This window comes from Eucyclogobius newberryi, unplaced genomic scaffold (assembly GCF_026437365.1).
Source record: "Eucyclogobius newberryi isolate DKJ021-1_F unplaced genomic scaffold, fEucNew1.0.hap1 SCAF_110, whole genome shotgun sequence".
Classification (NCBI taxonomy): domain Eukaryota; kingdom Metazoa; phylum Chordata; class Actinopteri; order Gobiiformes; family Gobiidae; genus Eucyclogobius; species Eucyclogobius newberryi.
In genome coordinates, this window is record NW_027315736.1 from 137,367 (window position 1) to 155,032 (window position 17,666).

At 47.8% G+C, this 17,666-nt stretch overlaps 1 protein-coding gene across 1 annotated transcript in view; it reads left to right on the forward strand.

Moving 5' to 3' along the window:
- Positions 1-17,666, forward strand: part of LOC140355543 (platelet-derived growth factor receptor beta-like) — a 203,523-nt gene that overhangs the window by 60,055 nt on the left and 125,802 nt on the right. Inside the window, exon 3 of the mRNA XM_072440166.1 lies at positions 11,143-11,240. Coding sequence (XP_072296267.1) covers positions 11,143-11,240 — 98 coding nt within the window. The remainder of the gene's footprint in view (positions 1-11,142; positions 11,241-17,666) is intronic.

The window sequence follows — 17,666 nt, forward strand, 5'->3', positions numbered from 1 at the left end:
GTCACCATGACAACAGCAGTCTCAGTCACCATGACAAAAGCAGTCACAGTCACCATGACTACAGCAGTCTCAGTCACCATGACAACATCAGTCACAGTCACCATGACAACAGCAGTGTCAGTCACCATGACAACATCAGTCACAGTCACCATGACAACAGCGGTCTCAGTCACCATGACAACAGCAGTCACAGTCACCATGACAACAGCAGTTACAGTCACCATAACAACAGCAGTCACAGTCACCATGACAACAGCGGTCTCAGTCACCATGACAACAGCGGTCTCAGTCACCATGACAACAGCAGTCACAGTCACCATGACAACAGCGGTCTCAGTCACCATGACAACAGCGGTCTCAGTCACAATGACAACAGCAGTCTCAGTCACCATGACAACAGCAGTCTCAGTCACCATAACAACAGCAGTCACAGTCACTATGACAACAGCAGTAACAGTCACCATGACAACAGCAGTCACAGTCACCATGACAACAGTGGTCTCAGTCACCATGACAACAGCGGTCTCAGTCACCATGACAACAGCAGTCTCAGTCACCATGACAACAGCAGTCACAGTCACCATGACAACAGCAGTCTCAGTCACCATGACAACAGCAGTCACAGTCACCATGACAACAGCAGTCTAAGTCACCATGACAACAGCAGTCACAGCCACCATGACAACAGCAGTCACAGTCACCATGACAACAGCAGTCACAGTCACCATGACAACAGCAGTCTCAGTCACCATGACAACAGTAGTCACAGTCACCATGACAACAGCATTCACAGTCACCACCACAACAGCAGTCACAGTCACCATGACAACAGCAGTCACAGTCACCATGACAACAGCAGTCACAGTCACCATGACAACAGCAGTCTCAGCCACCATGACAACAGCAGTCTAAGTCACCATGACAACAGCAGTCACAGTCACCATGACAACACTAGTCACAGTCACCATGACAACAGCAGTCACAGTCACCATGACAACAGCAGTCTCAGTCACCATGAAAACAGCAGTCACAGTCACCATGACAACAGCAGTCTCAGTCACCATGACAACAGCAGTCACAGTCACCATGACTACAGCAGGCTCAGTTACCATGACAACAGCGGTCTCAGTCACCATGACAACAGCAGTCTCAGTCACCATGAAAACAGCAGTCACAGTCACCATGACAACAGCAGTCTCAGTCACCATGACAACAGCAGTCACAGTCACCATGACTACAGCAGTCTCAGTCACCATGATAACATCAGTCACAGTCACCATGACAACAGCAGTCTCAGTCACCATGACAACAGCAGTCACAGTCACCATGACAACAGCAGTCTCAGTTACCATGACAATAGCGGTCTCAGTCACCATGACAACAGCAGTCACAGTCACCATGACAACAGCAGTTACAGTCACCATAACAACAGCAGTCAGAGTCACCATGACAACAGCGGTCTCAGTCACAATGACAACAGCAGTCTCAGTCACCATGACAACAGCAGTCTCAGTCACCATAACAACAGCAGTCACAGTCACTATGACAACAGCAGTCACAGTCACCATGACAACAGCAGTCACAGTCACCATGACAACAGCAGTCTCAGTCACCATGACAACAGCAGTCAAAGTCACCATGACAACAGCAGTCTAAGTCACCATGACAACAGCAGTCACAGCCACCATGACAACAGCAGTCACAGTCACCATGACAACAGCAGTCTAAGTCACCATGACAACAGCAGTCACAGTCACCATGAAAACAGCAGTCTCAGTCACCATGACAACAGCGGTCACAGTCACCATGACAACAGTAGTCTCATTCACCATGACAACAGCAGTCACAGTCACCATGACAACAGCATTCACAGTCACCATGACAACAGCAGTCACAGTCACCATGAAAACAGCAGTCACAGTCACCATGACAACAGCATTCACAGTCACCATGACAACAGCAGTCTCAGTCACCATGAAAACAGCAGTCACAGTCACCATGACAACAGCAGTCTCAGTCACCATGACAACAGCAGTCACAGTCACCATGACTACAGCAGTCTCAGTCACCATGACAACATCAGTCACAGTCACCATGACAACAGCAGTCTCAGTCACCATGACAACAGCAGTCACAGTCACCATGACAACAGCAGTCTCAGTTACCATGACAACAGCGGTCTCAGTCACCATGACAACAGCAGTCACAGTCACCATGACAACAGCAGTTACAGTCACCATAACAACAGCAGTCACAGTCACCATGACAACAGCAGTCACAGTCACCATGACAACAGCAGTCTCAGTCACCATGACAACAGCGGTCTCACTCACAATGAAAACAGCAGTCTCAGTCACCATGACAACAGCAGTCTCAGTCACCATAACAACAGCAGTCACAGTCACTATGACAACAGCAGTCACAGTCACCATGACAACAGCAGTCACAGTCACCATGACAACAGCAGTCTCAGTCACCATGACAACAGCAGTCAAAGTCACCATGACAACAGCAGTCTAAGTCACCATGACAACAGCAGTCACAGCCACCATGACAACAGCAGTCACAGTCACCATGACAACAGCAGTCTAAGTCACCATGACAACAGCAGTCTCAGTCACCATGACAACAGCATCCACAGTCACCATGACAACAGCAGTCAGAGTCACCATGACAACAGCTGTCACAGTCACCATGACAACAGCAGTCTCAGTCACCATGACAACAGCAGTCACAGTCACCATGACAACAGCAGTCACAGTCACCATGACAACAGCAGTCTCAGTCACCATGACAACAGCAGTCACAGTTACCATGACAACAGCAGTCACAGTCACCATGACAACAGCAGTCTCAGTCACCATGACAACAGCAGTCACAGTCACCATGACAACAGCAGTCACAGTCACCATGACAACAGCAGTCACAGTCACCATGACAACAGCGGTCTCAGTCACCATGACAACAGCAGTCTCAGTCACCATGACAACAGCAGTCACAGTCACCATGACAACAGCAGTCTCAGTCACCATGACAACATCAGTCACAGTCACCATGACAACAGCAGTCTCAGTCACCATGACAACAGCAGTCTCAGTCACCATGACAAAAGCAGTCACAGTCACCATGACTACAGCAGTCTCAGTCACCATGACAACATCAGTCACAGTCACCATGACAACAGCAGTGTCAGTCACCATGACAACATCAGTCACAGTCACCATGACAACAGCGGTCTCAGTCACCATGACAACAGCAGTCACAGTCACCATGACAACAGCAGTTACAGTCACCATAACAACAGCAGTCACAGTCACCATGACAACAGCGGTCTCAGTCACCATGACAACAGCGGTCTCAGTCACCATGACAACAGCAGTCACAGTCACCATGACAACAGCGGTCTCAGTCACCATGACAACAGCGGTCTCAGTCACAATGACAACAGCAGTCTCAGTCACCATGACAACAGCAGTCTCAGTCACCATAACAACAGCAGTCACAGTCACTATGACAACAGCAGTAACAGTCACCATGACAACAGCAGTCACAGTCACCATGACAACAGTGGTCTCAGTCACCATGACAACAGCGGTCTCAGTCACCATGACAACAGCAGTCTCAGTCACCATGACAACAGCAGTCACAGTCACCATGACAACAGCAGTCTCAGTCACCATGACAACAGCAGTCACAGTCACCATGACAACAGCAGTCTAAGTCACCATGACAACAGCAGTCACAGCCACCATGACAACAGCAGTCACAGTCACCATGACAACAGCAGTCACAGTCACCATGACAACAGCAGTCTCAGTCACCATGACAACAGTAGTCACAGTCACCATGACAACAGCATTCACAGTCACCACCACAACAGCAGTCACAGTCACCATAACAACAGCAGTCACAGTCACCATGACAACAGCAGTCACAGTCACCATGACAACAGCAGTCTCAGCCACCATGACAACAGCAGTCTAAGTCACCATGACAACAGCAGTCACAGTCACCATGACAACACTAGTCACAGTCACCATGACAACAGCAGTCACAGTCACCATGACAACAGCAGTCTCAGTCACCATGAAAACAGCAGTCACAGTCACCATGACAACAGCAGTCTCAGTCACCATGACAACAGCAGTCACAGTCACCATGACTACAGCAGTCTCAGTTACCATGACAACAGCGGTCTCAGTCACCATGACAACAGCAGTCTCAGTCACCATGAAAACAGCAGTCACAGTCACCATGACAACAGCAGTCTCAGTCACCATGACAACAGCAGTCACAGTCACCATGACTACAGCAGTCTCAGTCACCATGATAACATCAGTCACAGTCACCATGACAACAGCAGTCTCAGTCACCATGACAACAGCAGTCACAGTCACCATGACAACAGCAGTCTCAGTTACCATGACAATAGCGGTCTCAGTCACCATGACAACAGCAGTCACAGTCACCATGACAACAGCAGTTACAGTCACCATAACAACAGCAGTCAGAGTCACCATGACAACAGCGGTCTCAGTCACAATGACAACAGCAGTCTCAGTCACCATGACAACAGCAGTCTCAGTCACCATAACAACAGCAGTCACAGTCACTATGACAACAGCAGTCACAGTCACCATGACAACAGCAGTCACAGTCACCATGACAACAGCAGTCTCAGTCACCATGACAACAGCAGCAAAGTCACCATGACAACAGCAGTCTAAGTCACCATGACAACAGCAGTCACAGCCACCATGACAACAGCAGTCACAGTCACCATGACAACAGCAGTCTAAGTCACCATGACAACAGCAGTCACAGTCACCATGAAAACAGCAGTCTCAGTCACCATGACAACAGCGGTCACAGTCACCATGACAACAGCAGTCTCAGTCACCATGACAACAGCAGTCACAGTCACCATGACAACAGCATTCACAGTCACCATGACAACAGCAGTCACAGTCACCATGAAAACAGCAGTCACAGTCACCATGACAACAGCATTCACAGTCACCATGACAACAGCAGTCTCAGTCACCATGAAAACAGCAGTCACAGTCACCATGACAACAGCAGTCTCAGTCACCATGACAACAGCAGTCACAGTCACCATGAATACAGCAGTCTCAGTCACCATGACAACATCAGTCACAGTCACCATGACAACAGCAGTCTCAGTCACCATGACAACAGCAGTCACAGTCACCATGACAACAGCAGTCTCAGTTACCATGACAACAGCGGTCTCAGTCACCATGACAACAGCAGTCACAGTCACCATGACAACAGCAGTTACAGTCACCATAACAACAGCAGTCACAGTCACCATGACAACAGCGGTCTCACTCACAATGAAAACAGCAGTCTCAGTCACCATGACAACAGCAGTCTCAGTCACCATAACAACAGCAGTCACAGTCACTATGACAACAGCAGTCACAGTCACCATGACAACAGCAGTCACAGTCACCATGACAACAGCAGTCTCAGTCACCATGACAACAGCAGTCAAAGTCACCATGACAACAGCAGTCTAAGTCACCATGACAACAGCAGTCACAGCCACCATGACAACAGCAGTCACAGTCACCATGACAACAGCAGTCTAAGTCACCATGACAACAGCAGTCTCAGTCACCATGACAACAGCATCCACAGTCACCATGACAACAGCAGTCAGAGTCACCATGACAACAGCAGTCACAGTCACCATGACAACAGCATTCACAGTCACCATGACAACAGCAGTCTCAGTCACCATGAAAACAGCAGTCACAGTCACCATGACAACAGCAGTCTCAGTCACCATGACAACAGCAGTCACAGTCACCATGACTACAGCAGTCTCAGTCACCATGACAACATCAGTCACAGTCACCATGACAACAGCAGTCTCAGTCACCATGACAACAGCAGTCACAGTCACCATGACAACAGCAGTCAAAGTCACCATGACAAAAGCAGTCTAAGTCACCATGACAACAGCAGTCACAGTCACTATGACAACAGCAGTCACAGTCACCATGACAACAGCAGTCACAGTCACCATGACAACAGCAGTCTCAGTCACCATGACAACAGCAGTCAAAGTCACCATGACAACAGCAGTCACAGTCACTATGACAACAGCAGTCACAGTCACCATGACAACAGCAGTCACAGTCACCATGACAACAGCAGTCTCAGTCACCATGACAACAGCAGTCAAAGTCACCATGACAACAGCAGTCTAAGTCACCATGACAACAGCAGTCACAGCCACCATGACAACAGCAGTCACAGTCACCATGACAACAGCAGTCTAAGTCACCATGACAACAGCAGTCTCAGTCACCATGACAACAGCATCCACAGTCACCATGACAACAGCAGTCAGAGTCACCATGACAACAGCTGTCACAGTCACCATGACAACAGCAGTCTCAGTCACCATGACAACAGCAGTCACAGTCACCATGACAACAGCAGTCACAGTCACCATGACAACAGCAGTCTCAGTCACCATGACAACAGCAGTCACAGTTACCATGACAACAGCAGTCACAGTCACCATGACAACAGCAGTCTCAGTCACCATGACAACAGCAGTCACAGTCACCATGACAACAGCAGTCACAGTCACCATGACAACAGCGGTCTCAGTCACCATGACAACAGCAGTCTCAGTCACCATGACAACAGCAGTCACAGTCACCATGACAACAGCAGTCTCAGTCACCATGACAACAGCAGTCTCAGTCACCATGACAACAGCAGTCTCAGTCGCCATGACAACAGCAGTCTCAGTCACCATGACAACAGCAGTCAAAGTCACCATGACAACAGCAGTCTCAGTCACCATGACAACAGCAGTCACAGTCACCATGACAACAGCAGTCTAAGTCACCATGACAACAGCAGTCACAGTCACCATGACAACAGCAGTCTAAGTCACCATGACAACAGCAGTCACAGTCACCATGACAACAGCAGTCACAGTTACCATGACAACAGCAGTCTCAGTCACCATGACAACAGCAGTCACAGTCACCATGACAACAGCAGTCACAGTCACCATGACAACAGCAGTCTCAGTCACCATGACAACAGCAGTCACAGTCACCATGACAACAGCAGTCACAGTCAGCATGACAACAGCAGTCTAAGTCACCATGACAACAGCAGTGTAAGTCACCATGACAACAGCAGTCACAGTCACCATGACAACAGCGGTCTAAGTCACCATGACAACAGCGGTCTCAGTCACCATGACAACAGCAGTCACAGTCACCATGACAACAGCAGTCTAAGTCACCATGACAACAGCAGTCACAGTCACCATGACAACAGCAGTCACAGTCACCATGACAACAGCAGTCACAGTCACCATGACAACAGCAGTCTCAGTCACCATGACAACAGCAGTCACAGTCACCATGACAACAGCGGTCTCAGTCACCATGACAACAGCAGTCTCAGTCACCATGACAACAGCAGTCACAGTCACCATGACAACAGCAGTCTCAGTCACCATGACAACAGCAGTCTCAGTCACCATGACAACAGCAGTCTCAGTCGCCATGACAACAGCAGTCTCAGTCACCATGACAACAGCGGTCTCAGTCACCATGACAACAGCAGTCACAGTCACCATGACAACAGCAGTCACAGTCACCATGACAACAGCAGTCACAGTCACCATGACAACAGCAGTCTAAGTCACCATGACAACAGTAGTTTAAGTCACCATGACAACAGCAGTCACAGTCACCATGACAACAGCGGTCTAAGTCACCATGACAACAGCGGTCTCAGTCACCATGACAACAGCAGTCACAGTCACCATGACAACAGCAGTCTAAGTCACCATGGCAACAGCAGTCACAGTCACCATGACAACAGCAGTCTCAGTCACCATGACAACAGCAGTCACAGTCACCATGACAACAGCAGTCACAGTCACCATGACAACAGCAGTCTCAGTCACCATGACAACAGCGGTCACAGTCACCATGACAACAGCGGTCTCAGTCACCATGACAACAGCGGTCTCAGTCACCATGACAACAGCAGTCACAGTCACCATGACAACAGCAGTCACAGTCACCATGACAACAGCAGTCTAAGTCACCATGACAACAGCAGTCACAGTCACCATGACAACAGCAGTCACAGTCACCATGACAACAGCAGTCACAGTCACCATGACAACAGCGGTCACAGTCACCATGACAACAGCGGTCTCAGTCACCATGACAACAGCAGTCTCAGTCACCATGACAACAGCAGTCACAGTCACCATGACAACAGCGGTCTCAGTCACCATGACAACAGCAGTCTCAGTCACCATGACAACAGCAGTCACAGTCACCATGACAACAGCAGTCACAGTCACCATGACAACAGCAGTCACAGTCACCATGACAACAGCAGTCACAGTCACCATGACAACAGCAGTCACAGTCACCATGACAACAGCGGTCACAGTCACCATGACAACAGCGGTCTCAGTCACCATGACAAGAGCAGTCTCAGTCACCATGACAACAGCAGTCTCAGTCACCATGACAACAGCGGTCTCAGTCACCATGACAACAGCAGTCACAGTCACCATGACAACAGCAGTCACAGTCACCATGACAACAGCAGTCACAGTCACCATGACAACAGCAGTCTAAGTCACCATGACAACAGCAGTCACAGTCACCATGACAACAGCAGTCACAGTCACCATGACAACAGCAGTCACAGTCACCATGACAACAGCGGTCTCAGTCACCACGACAACAGCAGTCTCAGTCACCATGACAACAGCAGTCACAGTCACCATGACAACAGCGGTCTCAGTCACCATGACAACAGCAGTCTCAGTCACCATGACAACAGCAGTCACAGTCACCATGACAACAGCAGTCACAGTCACCATGACAACAGCAGTGTAAGTCACCATGACAACAGCAGTCTCAGTCGCCATGACAACAGCAGTCTCAGTCACCATGACAACAGCAGTCACAGTCACCATGACAACAGCAGTCACAGTCACCATGACAACAGCAGTCACAGTCACCATGACAACAGCAGTCACAGTCACCATGACAACAGCAGTCTCAGTCACCATGACAACAGCAGTCACAGTCACCATGACAACAGCGGTCTCAGTCACCATGACAACAGCAGTCTCAGTCACCATGACAACAGCAGTCACAGTCACCATGACAACAGCAGTCTCAGTCACCATGACAACAGCAGTCTCAGTCACCATGACAACAGCAGTCTCAGTCACCATGACAACAGCAGTCTCAGTCACCATGACAACAGCGGTCTCAGTCACCATGACAACAGCAGTCACAGTCACCATGACAACAGCAGTCTCAGTCACCATGACAACAGCAGTCTCAGTCGCGATGACAACAGCAGTCTCAGTCACCATGACAACAGCGGTCTCAGTCACCATGACAACAGCAGTCACAGTCACCATGACAACAGCATTCACAGTCGCGATGACAACAGCAGTCTCAGTCACCATGACAACAGCAGTCTCAGTCACCATGACAACAGCCGTCTCAGTCACCATGACAACAGCAGTCACAGTCACCATGACAACAGCATTCACAGTCACCATGACAAGAGCGGTCTCAGTCACCATGACAACAGCAGTCTCAGTCACCATGACAACAGCAGTCTCAGTCGCGATGACAACAGCAGTCTCAGTCACCATGACAACAGCCGTCTCAGTCACCATGACAACAGCAGTCACAGTCACCATGACAACAGCATTCACAGTCGCGATGACAACAGCAGTCTCAGTCACCATGACAACAGCAGTCTCAGTCACCATGACAACAGCGGTCTCAGTCACCATGACAACAGCAGTCTCAGTCACCATGACAACAGCAGTCTCAGTCACCATGACAACAGCGGTCTCAGTCACCATGACAACAGCAGTCACAGTCACCATGACAACAGCAGTCTCAGTCACCATGACAACAGCAGTCTCAGTCGCGATGACAACAGCAGTCTCAGTCACCATGACAACAGCGGTCTCAGTCACCATGACAACAGCAGTCACAGTCACCATGACAACAGCATTCACAGTCGCGATGACAACAGCAGTCTCAGTCACCATGACAACAGCAGTCTCAGTCACCATGACAACAGCGGTCTCAGTCACCATGACAACAGCAGTCACAGTCACCATGACAACAGCATTCACAGTCACCATGACAACAGCGGTCTCAGTCACCATGACAACAGCAGTCTCAGTCACCATGACAACAGCAGTCTCAGTCGCGATGACAACAGCAGTCACAGTCACCATGACAACAGCAGTCTCAGTCACCATGACAACAGCAGTCACAGTCACCATGACAACAGCGGTCTCAGTCACCATGACAACAGCAGTCTCAGTCACCATGACAACAGCGGTCTCAGTCACCATGACAACAGCAGTCACAGTCACCATGACAACAGCATTCACAGTCACCATGACAACAGCAGTTACAGTCACCATGACAACAGCAGTTACAGTCACCATGACAACAGCATTCACAGTCACCATGACAACAGCAGTCGCCGAATTTATTTATTTTTCGCCGATTCTGAATTTTGGGCAAAGTTTGGTTTTTTGAGTTCAGGGTCAAAGAGCAGAAGAAAAAAAATATATATATATATATTTTTAGCGAGAACAATATATATATATATATATATATATATATATATATATAAATATATATATATATATATATATATATATATATATATATGGGCTGGAATCATCATTACGCGCTCGTGACTCTCCATCAAATCAAATCAAATCAATTTATTGATGTGACGGGGCGCCTTGCCACATGTGGTGGGGCGCCCCGCCACATGTGACGGGGCGCCCCACCACATGCCTGCAGCATGGACTCTCGCGTACAGGACGATGCCAGGAGGGTTTTTGGAGGAATGCAGCGCTTCTGTTGTCAACAATGAGTGAATGGGCTGCGCTCATTCACTCATTGTTGACTATTTGTGTCATAGCAGGAGTAAGTATGCATGATCCATGCCTTCGGGCTAGTTCACTGTACTGACCAGGGTGTTTGGTCAGACAGTTGCAATAGGCCCTCTGCCCTTCTGGGGCTCGGGCCGAACAATACAAATATCCTTCTTTTTCAGGCCTGTTCCTCTTCTCTCCTGAGGGGGGCATCCTCTCCCTGGAGCTGCTGCCGTCCTCCTCCAGAGTCACACTCCAGCACAACTCCAGCTACAGCGTGGTCAGTCCAGGGATCTGTTCTAATGACCTTAAAGTTCTTAAAAACAGCTTTTTAATCTATAGCTCACTCTGCTCCACTCTGCCAACTCTCACTCTGATTGCTCAGAGCAGTCACATAATACGTGAGCCTTCTGGGCAACACAGACATTAGTCCTGCTTTAGTCCTGGTTTAGTCCTGGTTTAGTCCTGGTTTAGTCCTGGTTTAGTCCTGCTTTAGTCCTGCTTTAGTCCTGGTTTAGTCCTGGTTTAGTCCTGGTTTAGTCCTGCTTTAGTCCTGGTTTAGTCCTGGTTTAGTCCTGGTTTAGTCCTGGTTTAGTCCTGGTTTAGTCCTGGTTTTGTCCTGGTTTAGTCCTGCTCTAGTCCTGGTTTAGACCTGGTTTAGTCCTGGTTTAGTCCTGGTTTAGTCCTGGTTTAGACCTGGTTTAGTCCTGGTTTAGTCCTGGTTTAGTCCTGGTTTAGTCCTGGTTTAGTCCTGGTTTAGTCCTGCTTTAGTCCTGGTTTTGTCCTGGTTTAGTCTTGCTTTAGTCCTGGTTTAGTCCTGGTTTAGTCCTGGTTTAGTCCTGGTTTTGTCCTGGTTTTGTCCTGCTTTAGTCCTGGTTTTAGTCCTGGTTTAGTCCTGGTTTAGACCTGGTTTAGTCCTGGTTTAGACCTGGTTTAGACCTGGTTTAGTCCTGTTTTAGACCTGGTTTAGTCCTGGTTTAGTCCTGGTTTAGTCCTGGTTTATACCTGGTTTAGACCTGGTTTAGTCCTGGTTTAGTCCTGGTTTAGTCCTGGTTTAGTCCTGCTTTAGACCTGGTTTTGTCCTGGTTTGAACCTGGTTTAGACCTGGTTTAGTCCTGGTTTAGTCCTACTTTAGGCCTGGTTTAGACCTGCTTTAGTCCTGCTTTAGTCCTGCTTTAGTCCTGGTTTAGTCCTGGTTTAGTCCTGCTTTAGTCCTGGTTTAGTCCTGGTTTAGTCCTGCTTTAGTCCTGGTTTTGTCCTGGTTTAGTCCTGCTTTAGTCCTGGTTTAGTCCTGGTTTAGTCCTGGTTTAGTCCTGGTTTAGTCCTGGTTTTGTCCTGGTTTTGTCCTGCTTTAGTCCTGGTTTTAGTCCTGGTTTAGTCCTGGTTTAGACCTGGTTTAGTCCTGGTTTAGACCTGGTTTAGACCTGGTTTAGTCCTGTTTTAGACCTGGTTTAGTCCTGGTTTAGTCCTGGTTTAGTCCTGGTTTAGTCCTGGTTTAGACCTGGTTTAGTCCTGCTTTAGTCCTGCTTTAGTCCTGGTTTAGTCCTGGTTTAGTCCTGCTTTAGGCCTGGTTTTGTCCTGCTTTAGTCCTGGTTTTAGTCCTGGTTTAGTCCTGGTTTAGTCCTGGTTTAGTCCTGCTTTCGGCCTGGTTTAGTCCTGCTTTCGGCCTGGTTTAGTCCTGCTTTAGTCCTGGTTTTAGTCCTGGTTTAGACCTGGTCTAGTCCTGGTTTAGTCCTGGTTTAGTCCTGGTTTAGACCTGGTTTAGTCCTGGTTTAGTCCTGGTTTAGTCCTGGTTAAGACCTGGTTTAGACCTGGTTTAGACCTGGTTTAGTCCTGGTTTGGACCTGGTTTAGTCCTGGTTTAGACCTGGTTTAGTCCTGGTTTAGTCCTGGTTTAGTCCTGGTTTAGACCTGGTTTAGTCCTGGTTTAGTCCTGGTTTAGACCTGGTTTAGACCTGGTTTAGTCCTGGTTTAGACCTGATTTAGTCCTGGTTTAGACCTGGTCTAGTCCTGGTTTAGTCCTGGTTTAGACCTGGTTTAGTCCTGGTTTGGACCTGGTTTAGTCCTGGTTTAGACCTGGTTTAGTCCTGGTTTAGTCCTGGTTTAGTCCTGGTTTAGTCCTGGTTTAGACCTGGTTTAGTCCTGGTTTAGTCCTGGTTTAGACCTGGTTTAGTCCTGGTTTAGTCCTGGTTTGGTCCTGGTTTAGTCCTGGTTTAGTCCTGGTTTAGACCTGGTTTAGTCCTGCTTTAGTCCTGGTTTAGTCCTGGTTTAGTCCTGCTTTAGTCCTGGTTTAGTCCTGGTTTAGTCCTGCTTTAGTCCTGGTTTAGTCTTGGTTTAGTCCTGCTTTAGTCCTGCTTTAGTCCTTGTTTAGTCCTGGTTTAGTCCTGCTTTATTCCTGGTTTAGTCCTGGTTTAGACCTGGTTTAGGCCTGGTTTAGACCTGGTTTAGTCCTGCTTTAGTCCTGGTTTAGTCCTGGTTTAGTCCTGCTTTAGTCCTGGTTTAGTCTTGGTTTATTCCTGCTTTAGTCCTGGTTTAGTCCTGCTTTAGTCCTGCTTTAGTCCTTGTTTAGTCCTGGTTTAGTCCTGCTTTATTCCTGGTTTAGTCCTGGTTTAGACCTGGTTTAGACCTGGTTTAGTCCTGGTTTAGTCCTGGTTTAGTCCTGCTTTAGGCCTGGTTTAGACCTGGTTTAGACCTGGTTTAGTCCTGGTTTAGTCCTGGTTTAGTCCTGCTTTAGTCCTGGTTTAGTCCTGGTTTAGTCCTGGTTTAGTCCTGGTTTAGACCTGGTTTTGTCCTGGTTTAGTCCTGCTCTAGTCCTAGTTTAGTCCTGGTTTAGTCCTGGTTTAGTCCTGGTTTAGTCCTGGTTTAGTCCTGCTTTAGTCCTGGTTTAGTCCTGGTTTAGTCCTGGTTTAGTCCTGCTTTAGTCCTGCTTTAGTCCTGGTTTAGTCCTGGTTTAGTCCTGCTTTAGTCCTGGTTTTGTCCTGGTTTAGTCTTGCTTTAGTCCTGGTTTAGTCCTGGTTTAGTCCTGGTTTAGTCCTGGTTTTGTCCTGGTTTAGTCCTGGTTTAGTCCTACTTTAGGCCTGGTTTAGACCTGCTTTAGTCCTGCTTTAGTCCTGGTTTAGACCTGGTTTAGTCCTGGTTTAGTCCTACTTTAGGCCTGGTTTAGACCTGCTTTAGTCCTGCTTTAGTCCTGCTTTAGTCCTGGTTTAGTCCTGGTTTAGTCCTGCTTTAGTCCTGGTTTAGTCCTGGTTTAGTCCTGCTTTAGTCCTGGTTTTGTCCTGGTTTAGTCCTGCTTTAGTCCTGGTTTAGTCCTGGTTTAGTCCTGGTTTAGTCCTGGTTTAGTCCTGGTTTTGTCCTGGTTTTGTCCTGCTTTAGTCCTGGTTTTAGTCCTGGTTTTAGTCCTGGTTTAGTCCTGGTTTAGACCTGGTTTAGTCCTGGTTTAGACCTGGTTTAGACCTGGTTTAGTCCTGTTTTAGACCTGGTTTAGTCCTGGTTTAGTCCTGGTTTAGTCCTGGTTTAGACCTGGTTTAGTCCTGGTTTAGTCCTGGTTTAGTCCTGGTTTAGACCTGGTTTAGACCTGGTTTAGTCCTGGTTTAGTCCTGGTTTAGTCCTGGTTTAGACCTGGTTTAGACCTGGTTTAGTCCTGGTTTGGACCTGGTTTAGTCCTGGTTTAGACCTGGTTTAGTCCTGGTTTAGTCCTGGTTTAGTCCTGGTTTAGACCTGGTTTAGTCCTGGTTTAGTCCTGGTTTAGACCTGGTTTAGACCTGGTTTAGTCCTGGTTTAGACCTGATTTAGTCCTGGTTTAGACCTGGTCTAGTCCTGGTTTAGTCCTGGTTTAGACCTGGTTTAGTCCTGGTTTGGACCTGGTTTAGTCCTGGTTTAGACCTGGTTTAGTCCTGGTTTAGTCCTGGTTTAGTCCTAGTTTAGACCTGGTTTAGTCCTGGTTTAGTCCTGGTTTAGACCTGGTTTAGTCCTGGTTTAGTCCTGGTTTGTCCTGGTTTAGACCTGCTTTAGTCCTGGTTTAGTCCTGGTTTAGTCCTGCTTTAGTCCTGGTTTAGTCCTGGTTTAGTCCTGCTTTAGTCCTGGTTTAGTCTTGGTTTAGTCCTGCTTTAGTCCTGGTTTAGTCCTGGTTTAGACCTGGTTTAGGCCTGGTTTAGACCTGGTTTAGTCCTGCTTTAGTCCTGGTTTAGTCCTGGTTTAGTCCTGCTTTAGTCCTGGTTTAGTCTTGGTTTATTCCTGCTTTAGTCCTGGTTTAGTCCTGCTTTAGTCCTGCTTTAGTCCTTGTTTAGTCCTGGTTTAGTCCTGCTTTATTCCTGGTTTAGTCCTGGTTTAGACCTGGTTTAGACCTGGTTTAGTCCTGGTTTAGTCCTGGTTTAGTCCTGCTTTAGGCCTGGTTTAGACCTGGTTTAGACCTGGTTTAGTCCTGGTTTAGTCCTGGTTTAGTCCTGCTTTAGTCCTGGTTTAGACCTGGTTTAGACCTGGTTTAGTCCTGGTTTAGTCCTGGTTTAGTCCTGCTTTAGTCCTGGTTTGGACCTGGTTTAGTCTTGGTTTAGTCCTGGTTTAGTCCTGGTTTAGTCCTGGTTTAGACCTGGTCTAGTCCTGGTTTAGTCCTGGTATAGTCCTGGTTTAGTCCTGGTTTAGTCCTGGTTTAGTCCTGGTTTAGTCCTGGTTTAGACCTGGTTTAGACCTGGTTTAGACCTGGTTTAGTCCTGGTTTGGACCTGGTTTAGTCCTGGTTTAGACCTGGTTTAGTCCTGGTTTAGTCCTGGTTTAGACCTGGTTTAGTCCTGGTTTGGACCTGGTTTAGTCCTGGTTTAGACCTGGTTTAGACCTGGTTTAGACCTGGTTTAGTCCTGGTTTAGACCTGGTTTAGTCCTGGTTTAGACCTGGTTTAGACCTGGTTTAGTCCTGGTTTAGACCTGGTTTAGTCCTGCTTTAGTCCTGGTTTAGTCCTGGTTTAGTCCTGGTTTAGACCTGGTTTAGACCTGGTTTAGTCCTGGTTTAGACCTGGTTTAGTCCTGGTTTAGTCCTGGTTTAGTCCTGGTTTAGTTCTGCTTTAGTCCTGGTTTAGTCTTGGTTTAGTCCTGGTTTAGACCTGGTTTAGACCTGGTTTAGACCTGGTTTAGTCCTGGTTTAGTCCTGGTTTAGTCCTGGTTTAGTTCTGCTTTAGTCCTGGTTTAGTCTTGGTTTAGTCCTGCTTTAGTCCTGCTTTAGTCCTTGTTTAGTCCTGGTTTAGTCCTGCTTTATTCCTGGTTTAGTCCTGGTTTAGACCTGGTTTAGACCTGGTTTAGTCCTGGTTTAGTCCTGGTTTAGTCCTGCTTTAGGCCTGGTTTAGACCTGGTTTAGTCCGGGTTTAGTCCTGGTTTAGTCCTGCTTTAGGCCTGGTTTAGGCCTGGTTTAATCCTGGTTTAGACCTGGTTTAGTCCTGGTTTAGTCCTGGTTTAGACCTGGTTTAGTCCTGGTTTAGACCTGGTTTAGTCCTGGTTTAGTCCTGGTTTAGACCTGGTTTAGTCCTGGTTTAGTCCTGGTTTAGTCGTGCTTTAGTCCTGGTTTAGTCCTGCTTTAGTCCTGGTTTAGACCTGGTTTAGTCCTGGTTTAGACCTGGTTTAGACCTGGTTTAGTCCTGGTCTAGTCCTGGTTTAGACCTGGTTTAGACCTGCTTTAGTCCTGGTTTAGACCTGGTTTAGACCTGGTTTAGTCCGGGTTTAGTCCTGGTTTAGTCCTGCTTTAGGTCTGGTTTAGACCTGGTTTAGTCCTGGTTTAGTCCTGGTTTAGACCTGGTTTAGACCTGGTTTAGTCCTGGTCTAGTCCTGGTTTAGACCTGGTTTAGACCTGCTTTAGGCCTGGTTTAGACCTGGTTTAGTCCTGCTTTAGTCCTGGTTTAGACCTGGTTTAGACCTGCTTTAGTCCTGGTTTAGACCTGGTTTAGTCCTGGTTTAGTCCTGGTTTAGACCTGCTTTAGGCCTGGTTTAGACCTGGTTTAGTCCTGCTTTAGTCCTGGTTTAGACCTGCTTTAGACCTGGTTTAGTCCTGGTTTAGTCCTGCTTTAGTCCTGCTTTAGTCTTTGTTTAGTCCTGGTTTAGTCCTGGATTAGTCCTGGTTTAGACCTGGTTTAGACCTGGTTTAGTCCGGGTTTAGTCCTGGTTTAGTCCTGGTTTAGTCCTGCTTTTGTCCTGCTTTAGTCCTGCTTTAGTCCTGGTTTAGACCTGCTTTAGTCTTTGTTTAGTCCTGGTTTAGTCCTGCTTTAGTCCTGGTTTAGACCTGCTTTAGTCCTGGTTTAGACCTGCTTTAGTCCTGGTTTAGACCTGCTTTAGTCCTGGTTTAGTCCTGCTTTAGTCCTGCTTTAGACCTGGTTTAGACCTGCTTTAGTCCTGGTTTAGACCTGCTTTAGTCTTTGTTTAGTCATGGTTTAGTCCTGCTTTAGTCCTGGTTTAGTCCTGCTTTAGGCCTGGTTTAGTCCTGCTTTAGTCCTGGTTTAGTCCTGGTTAAGACCTGGTTTAGACCTGATTTAGTCCTGGTTTAGACCTGGTCTAGTCCTGGTTTAGTCCTGGTTTAGTCCTGGTTTAGTCCTGGTTTAGACCTGGTTTAGTCCTGGTTTAGACCTGGTTTAGTCCTGGTTTGGACCTGGTTTAGTCCTGGTTTAGACCTGGTTTAGTCCTGGTTTAGTCCTGGTTTAGTCCTGGTTTAGTCCTGGTTTAGACCTGGTTTAGA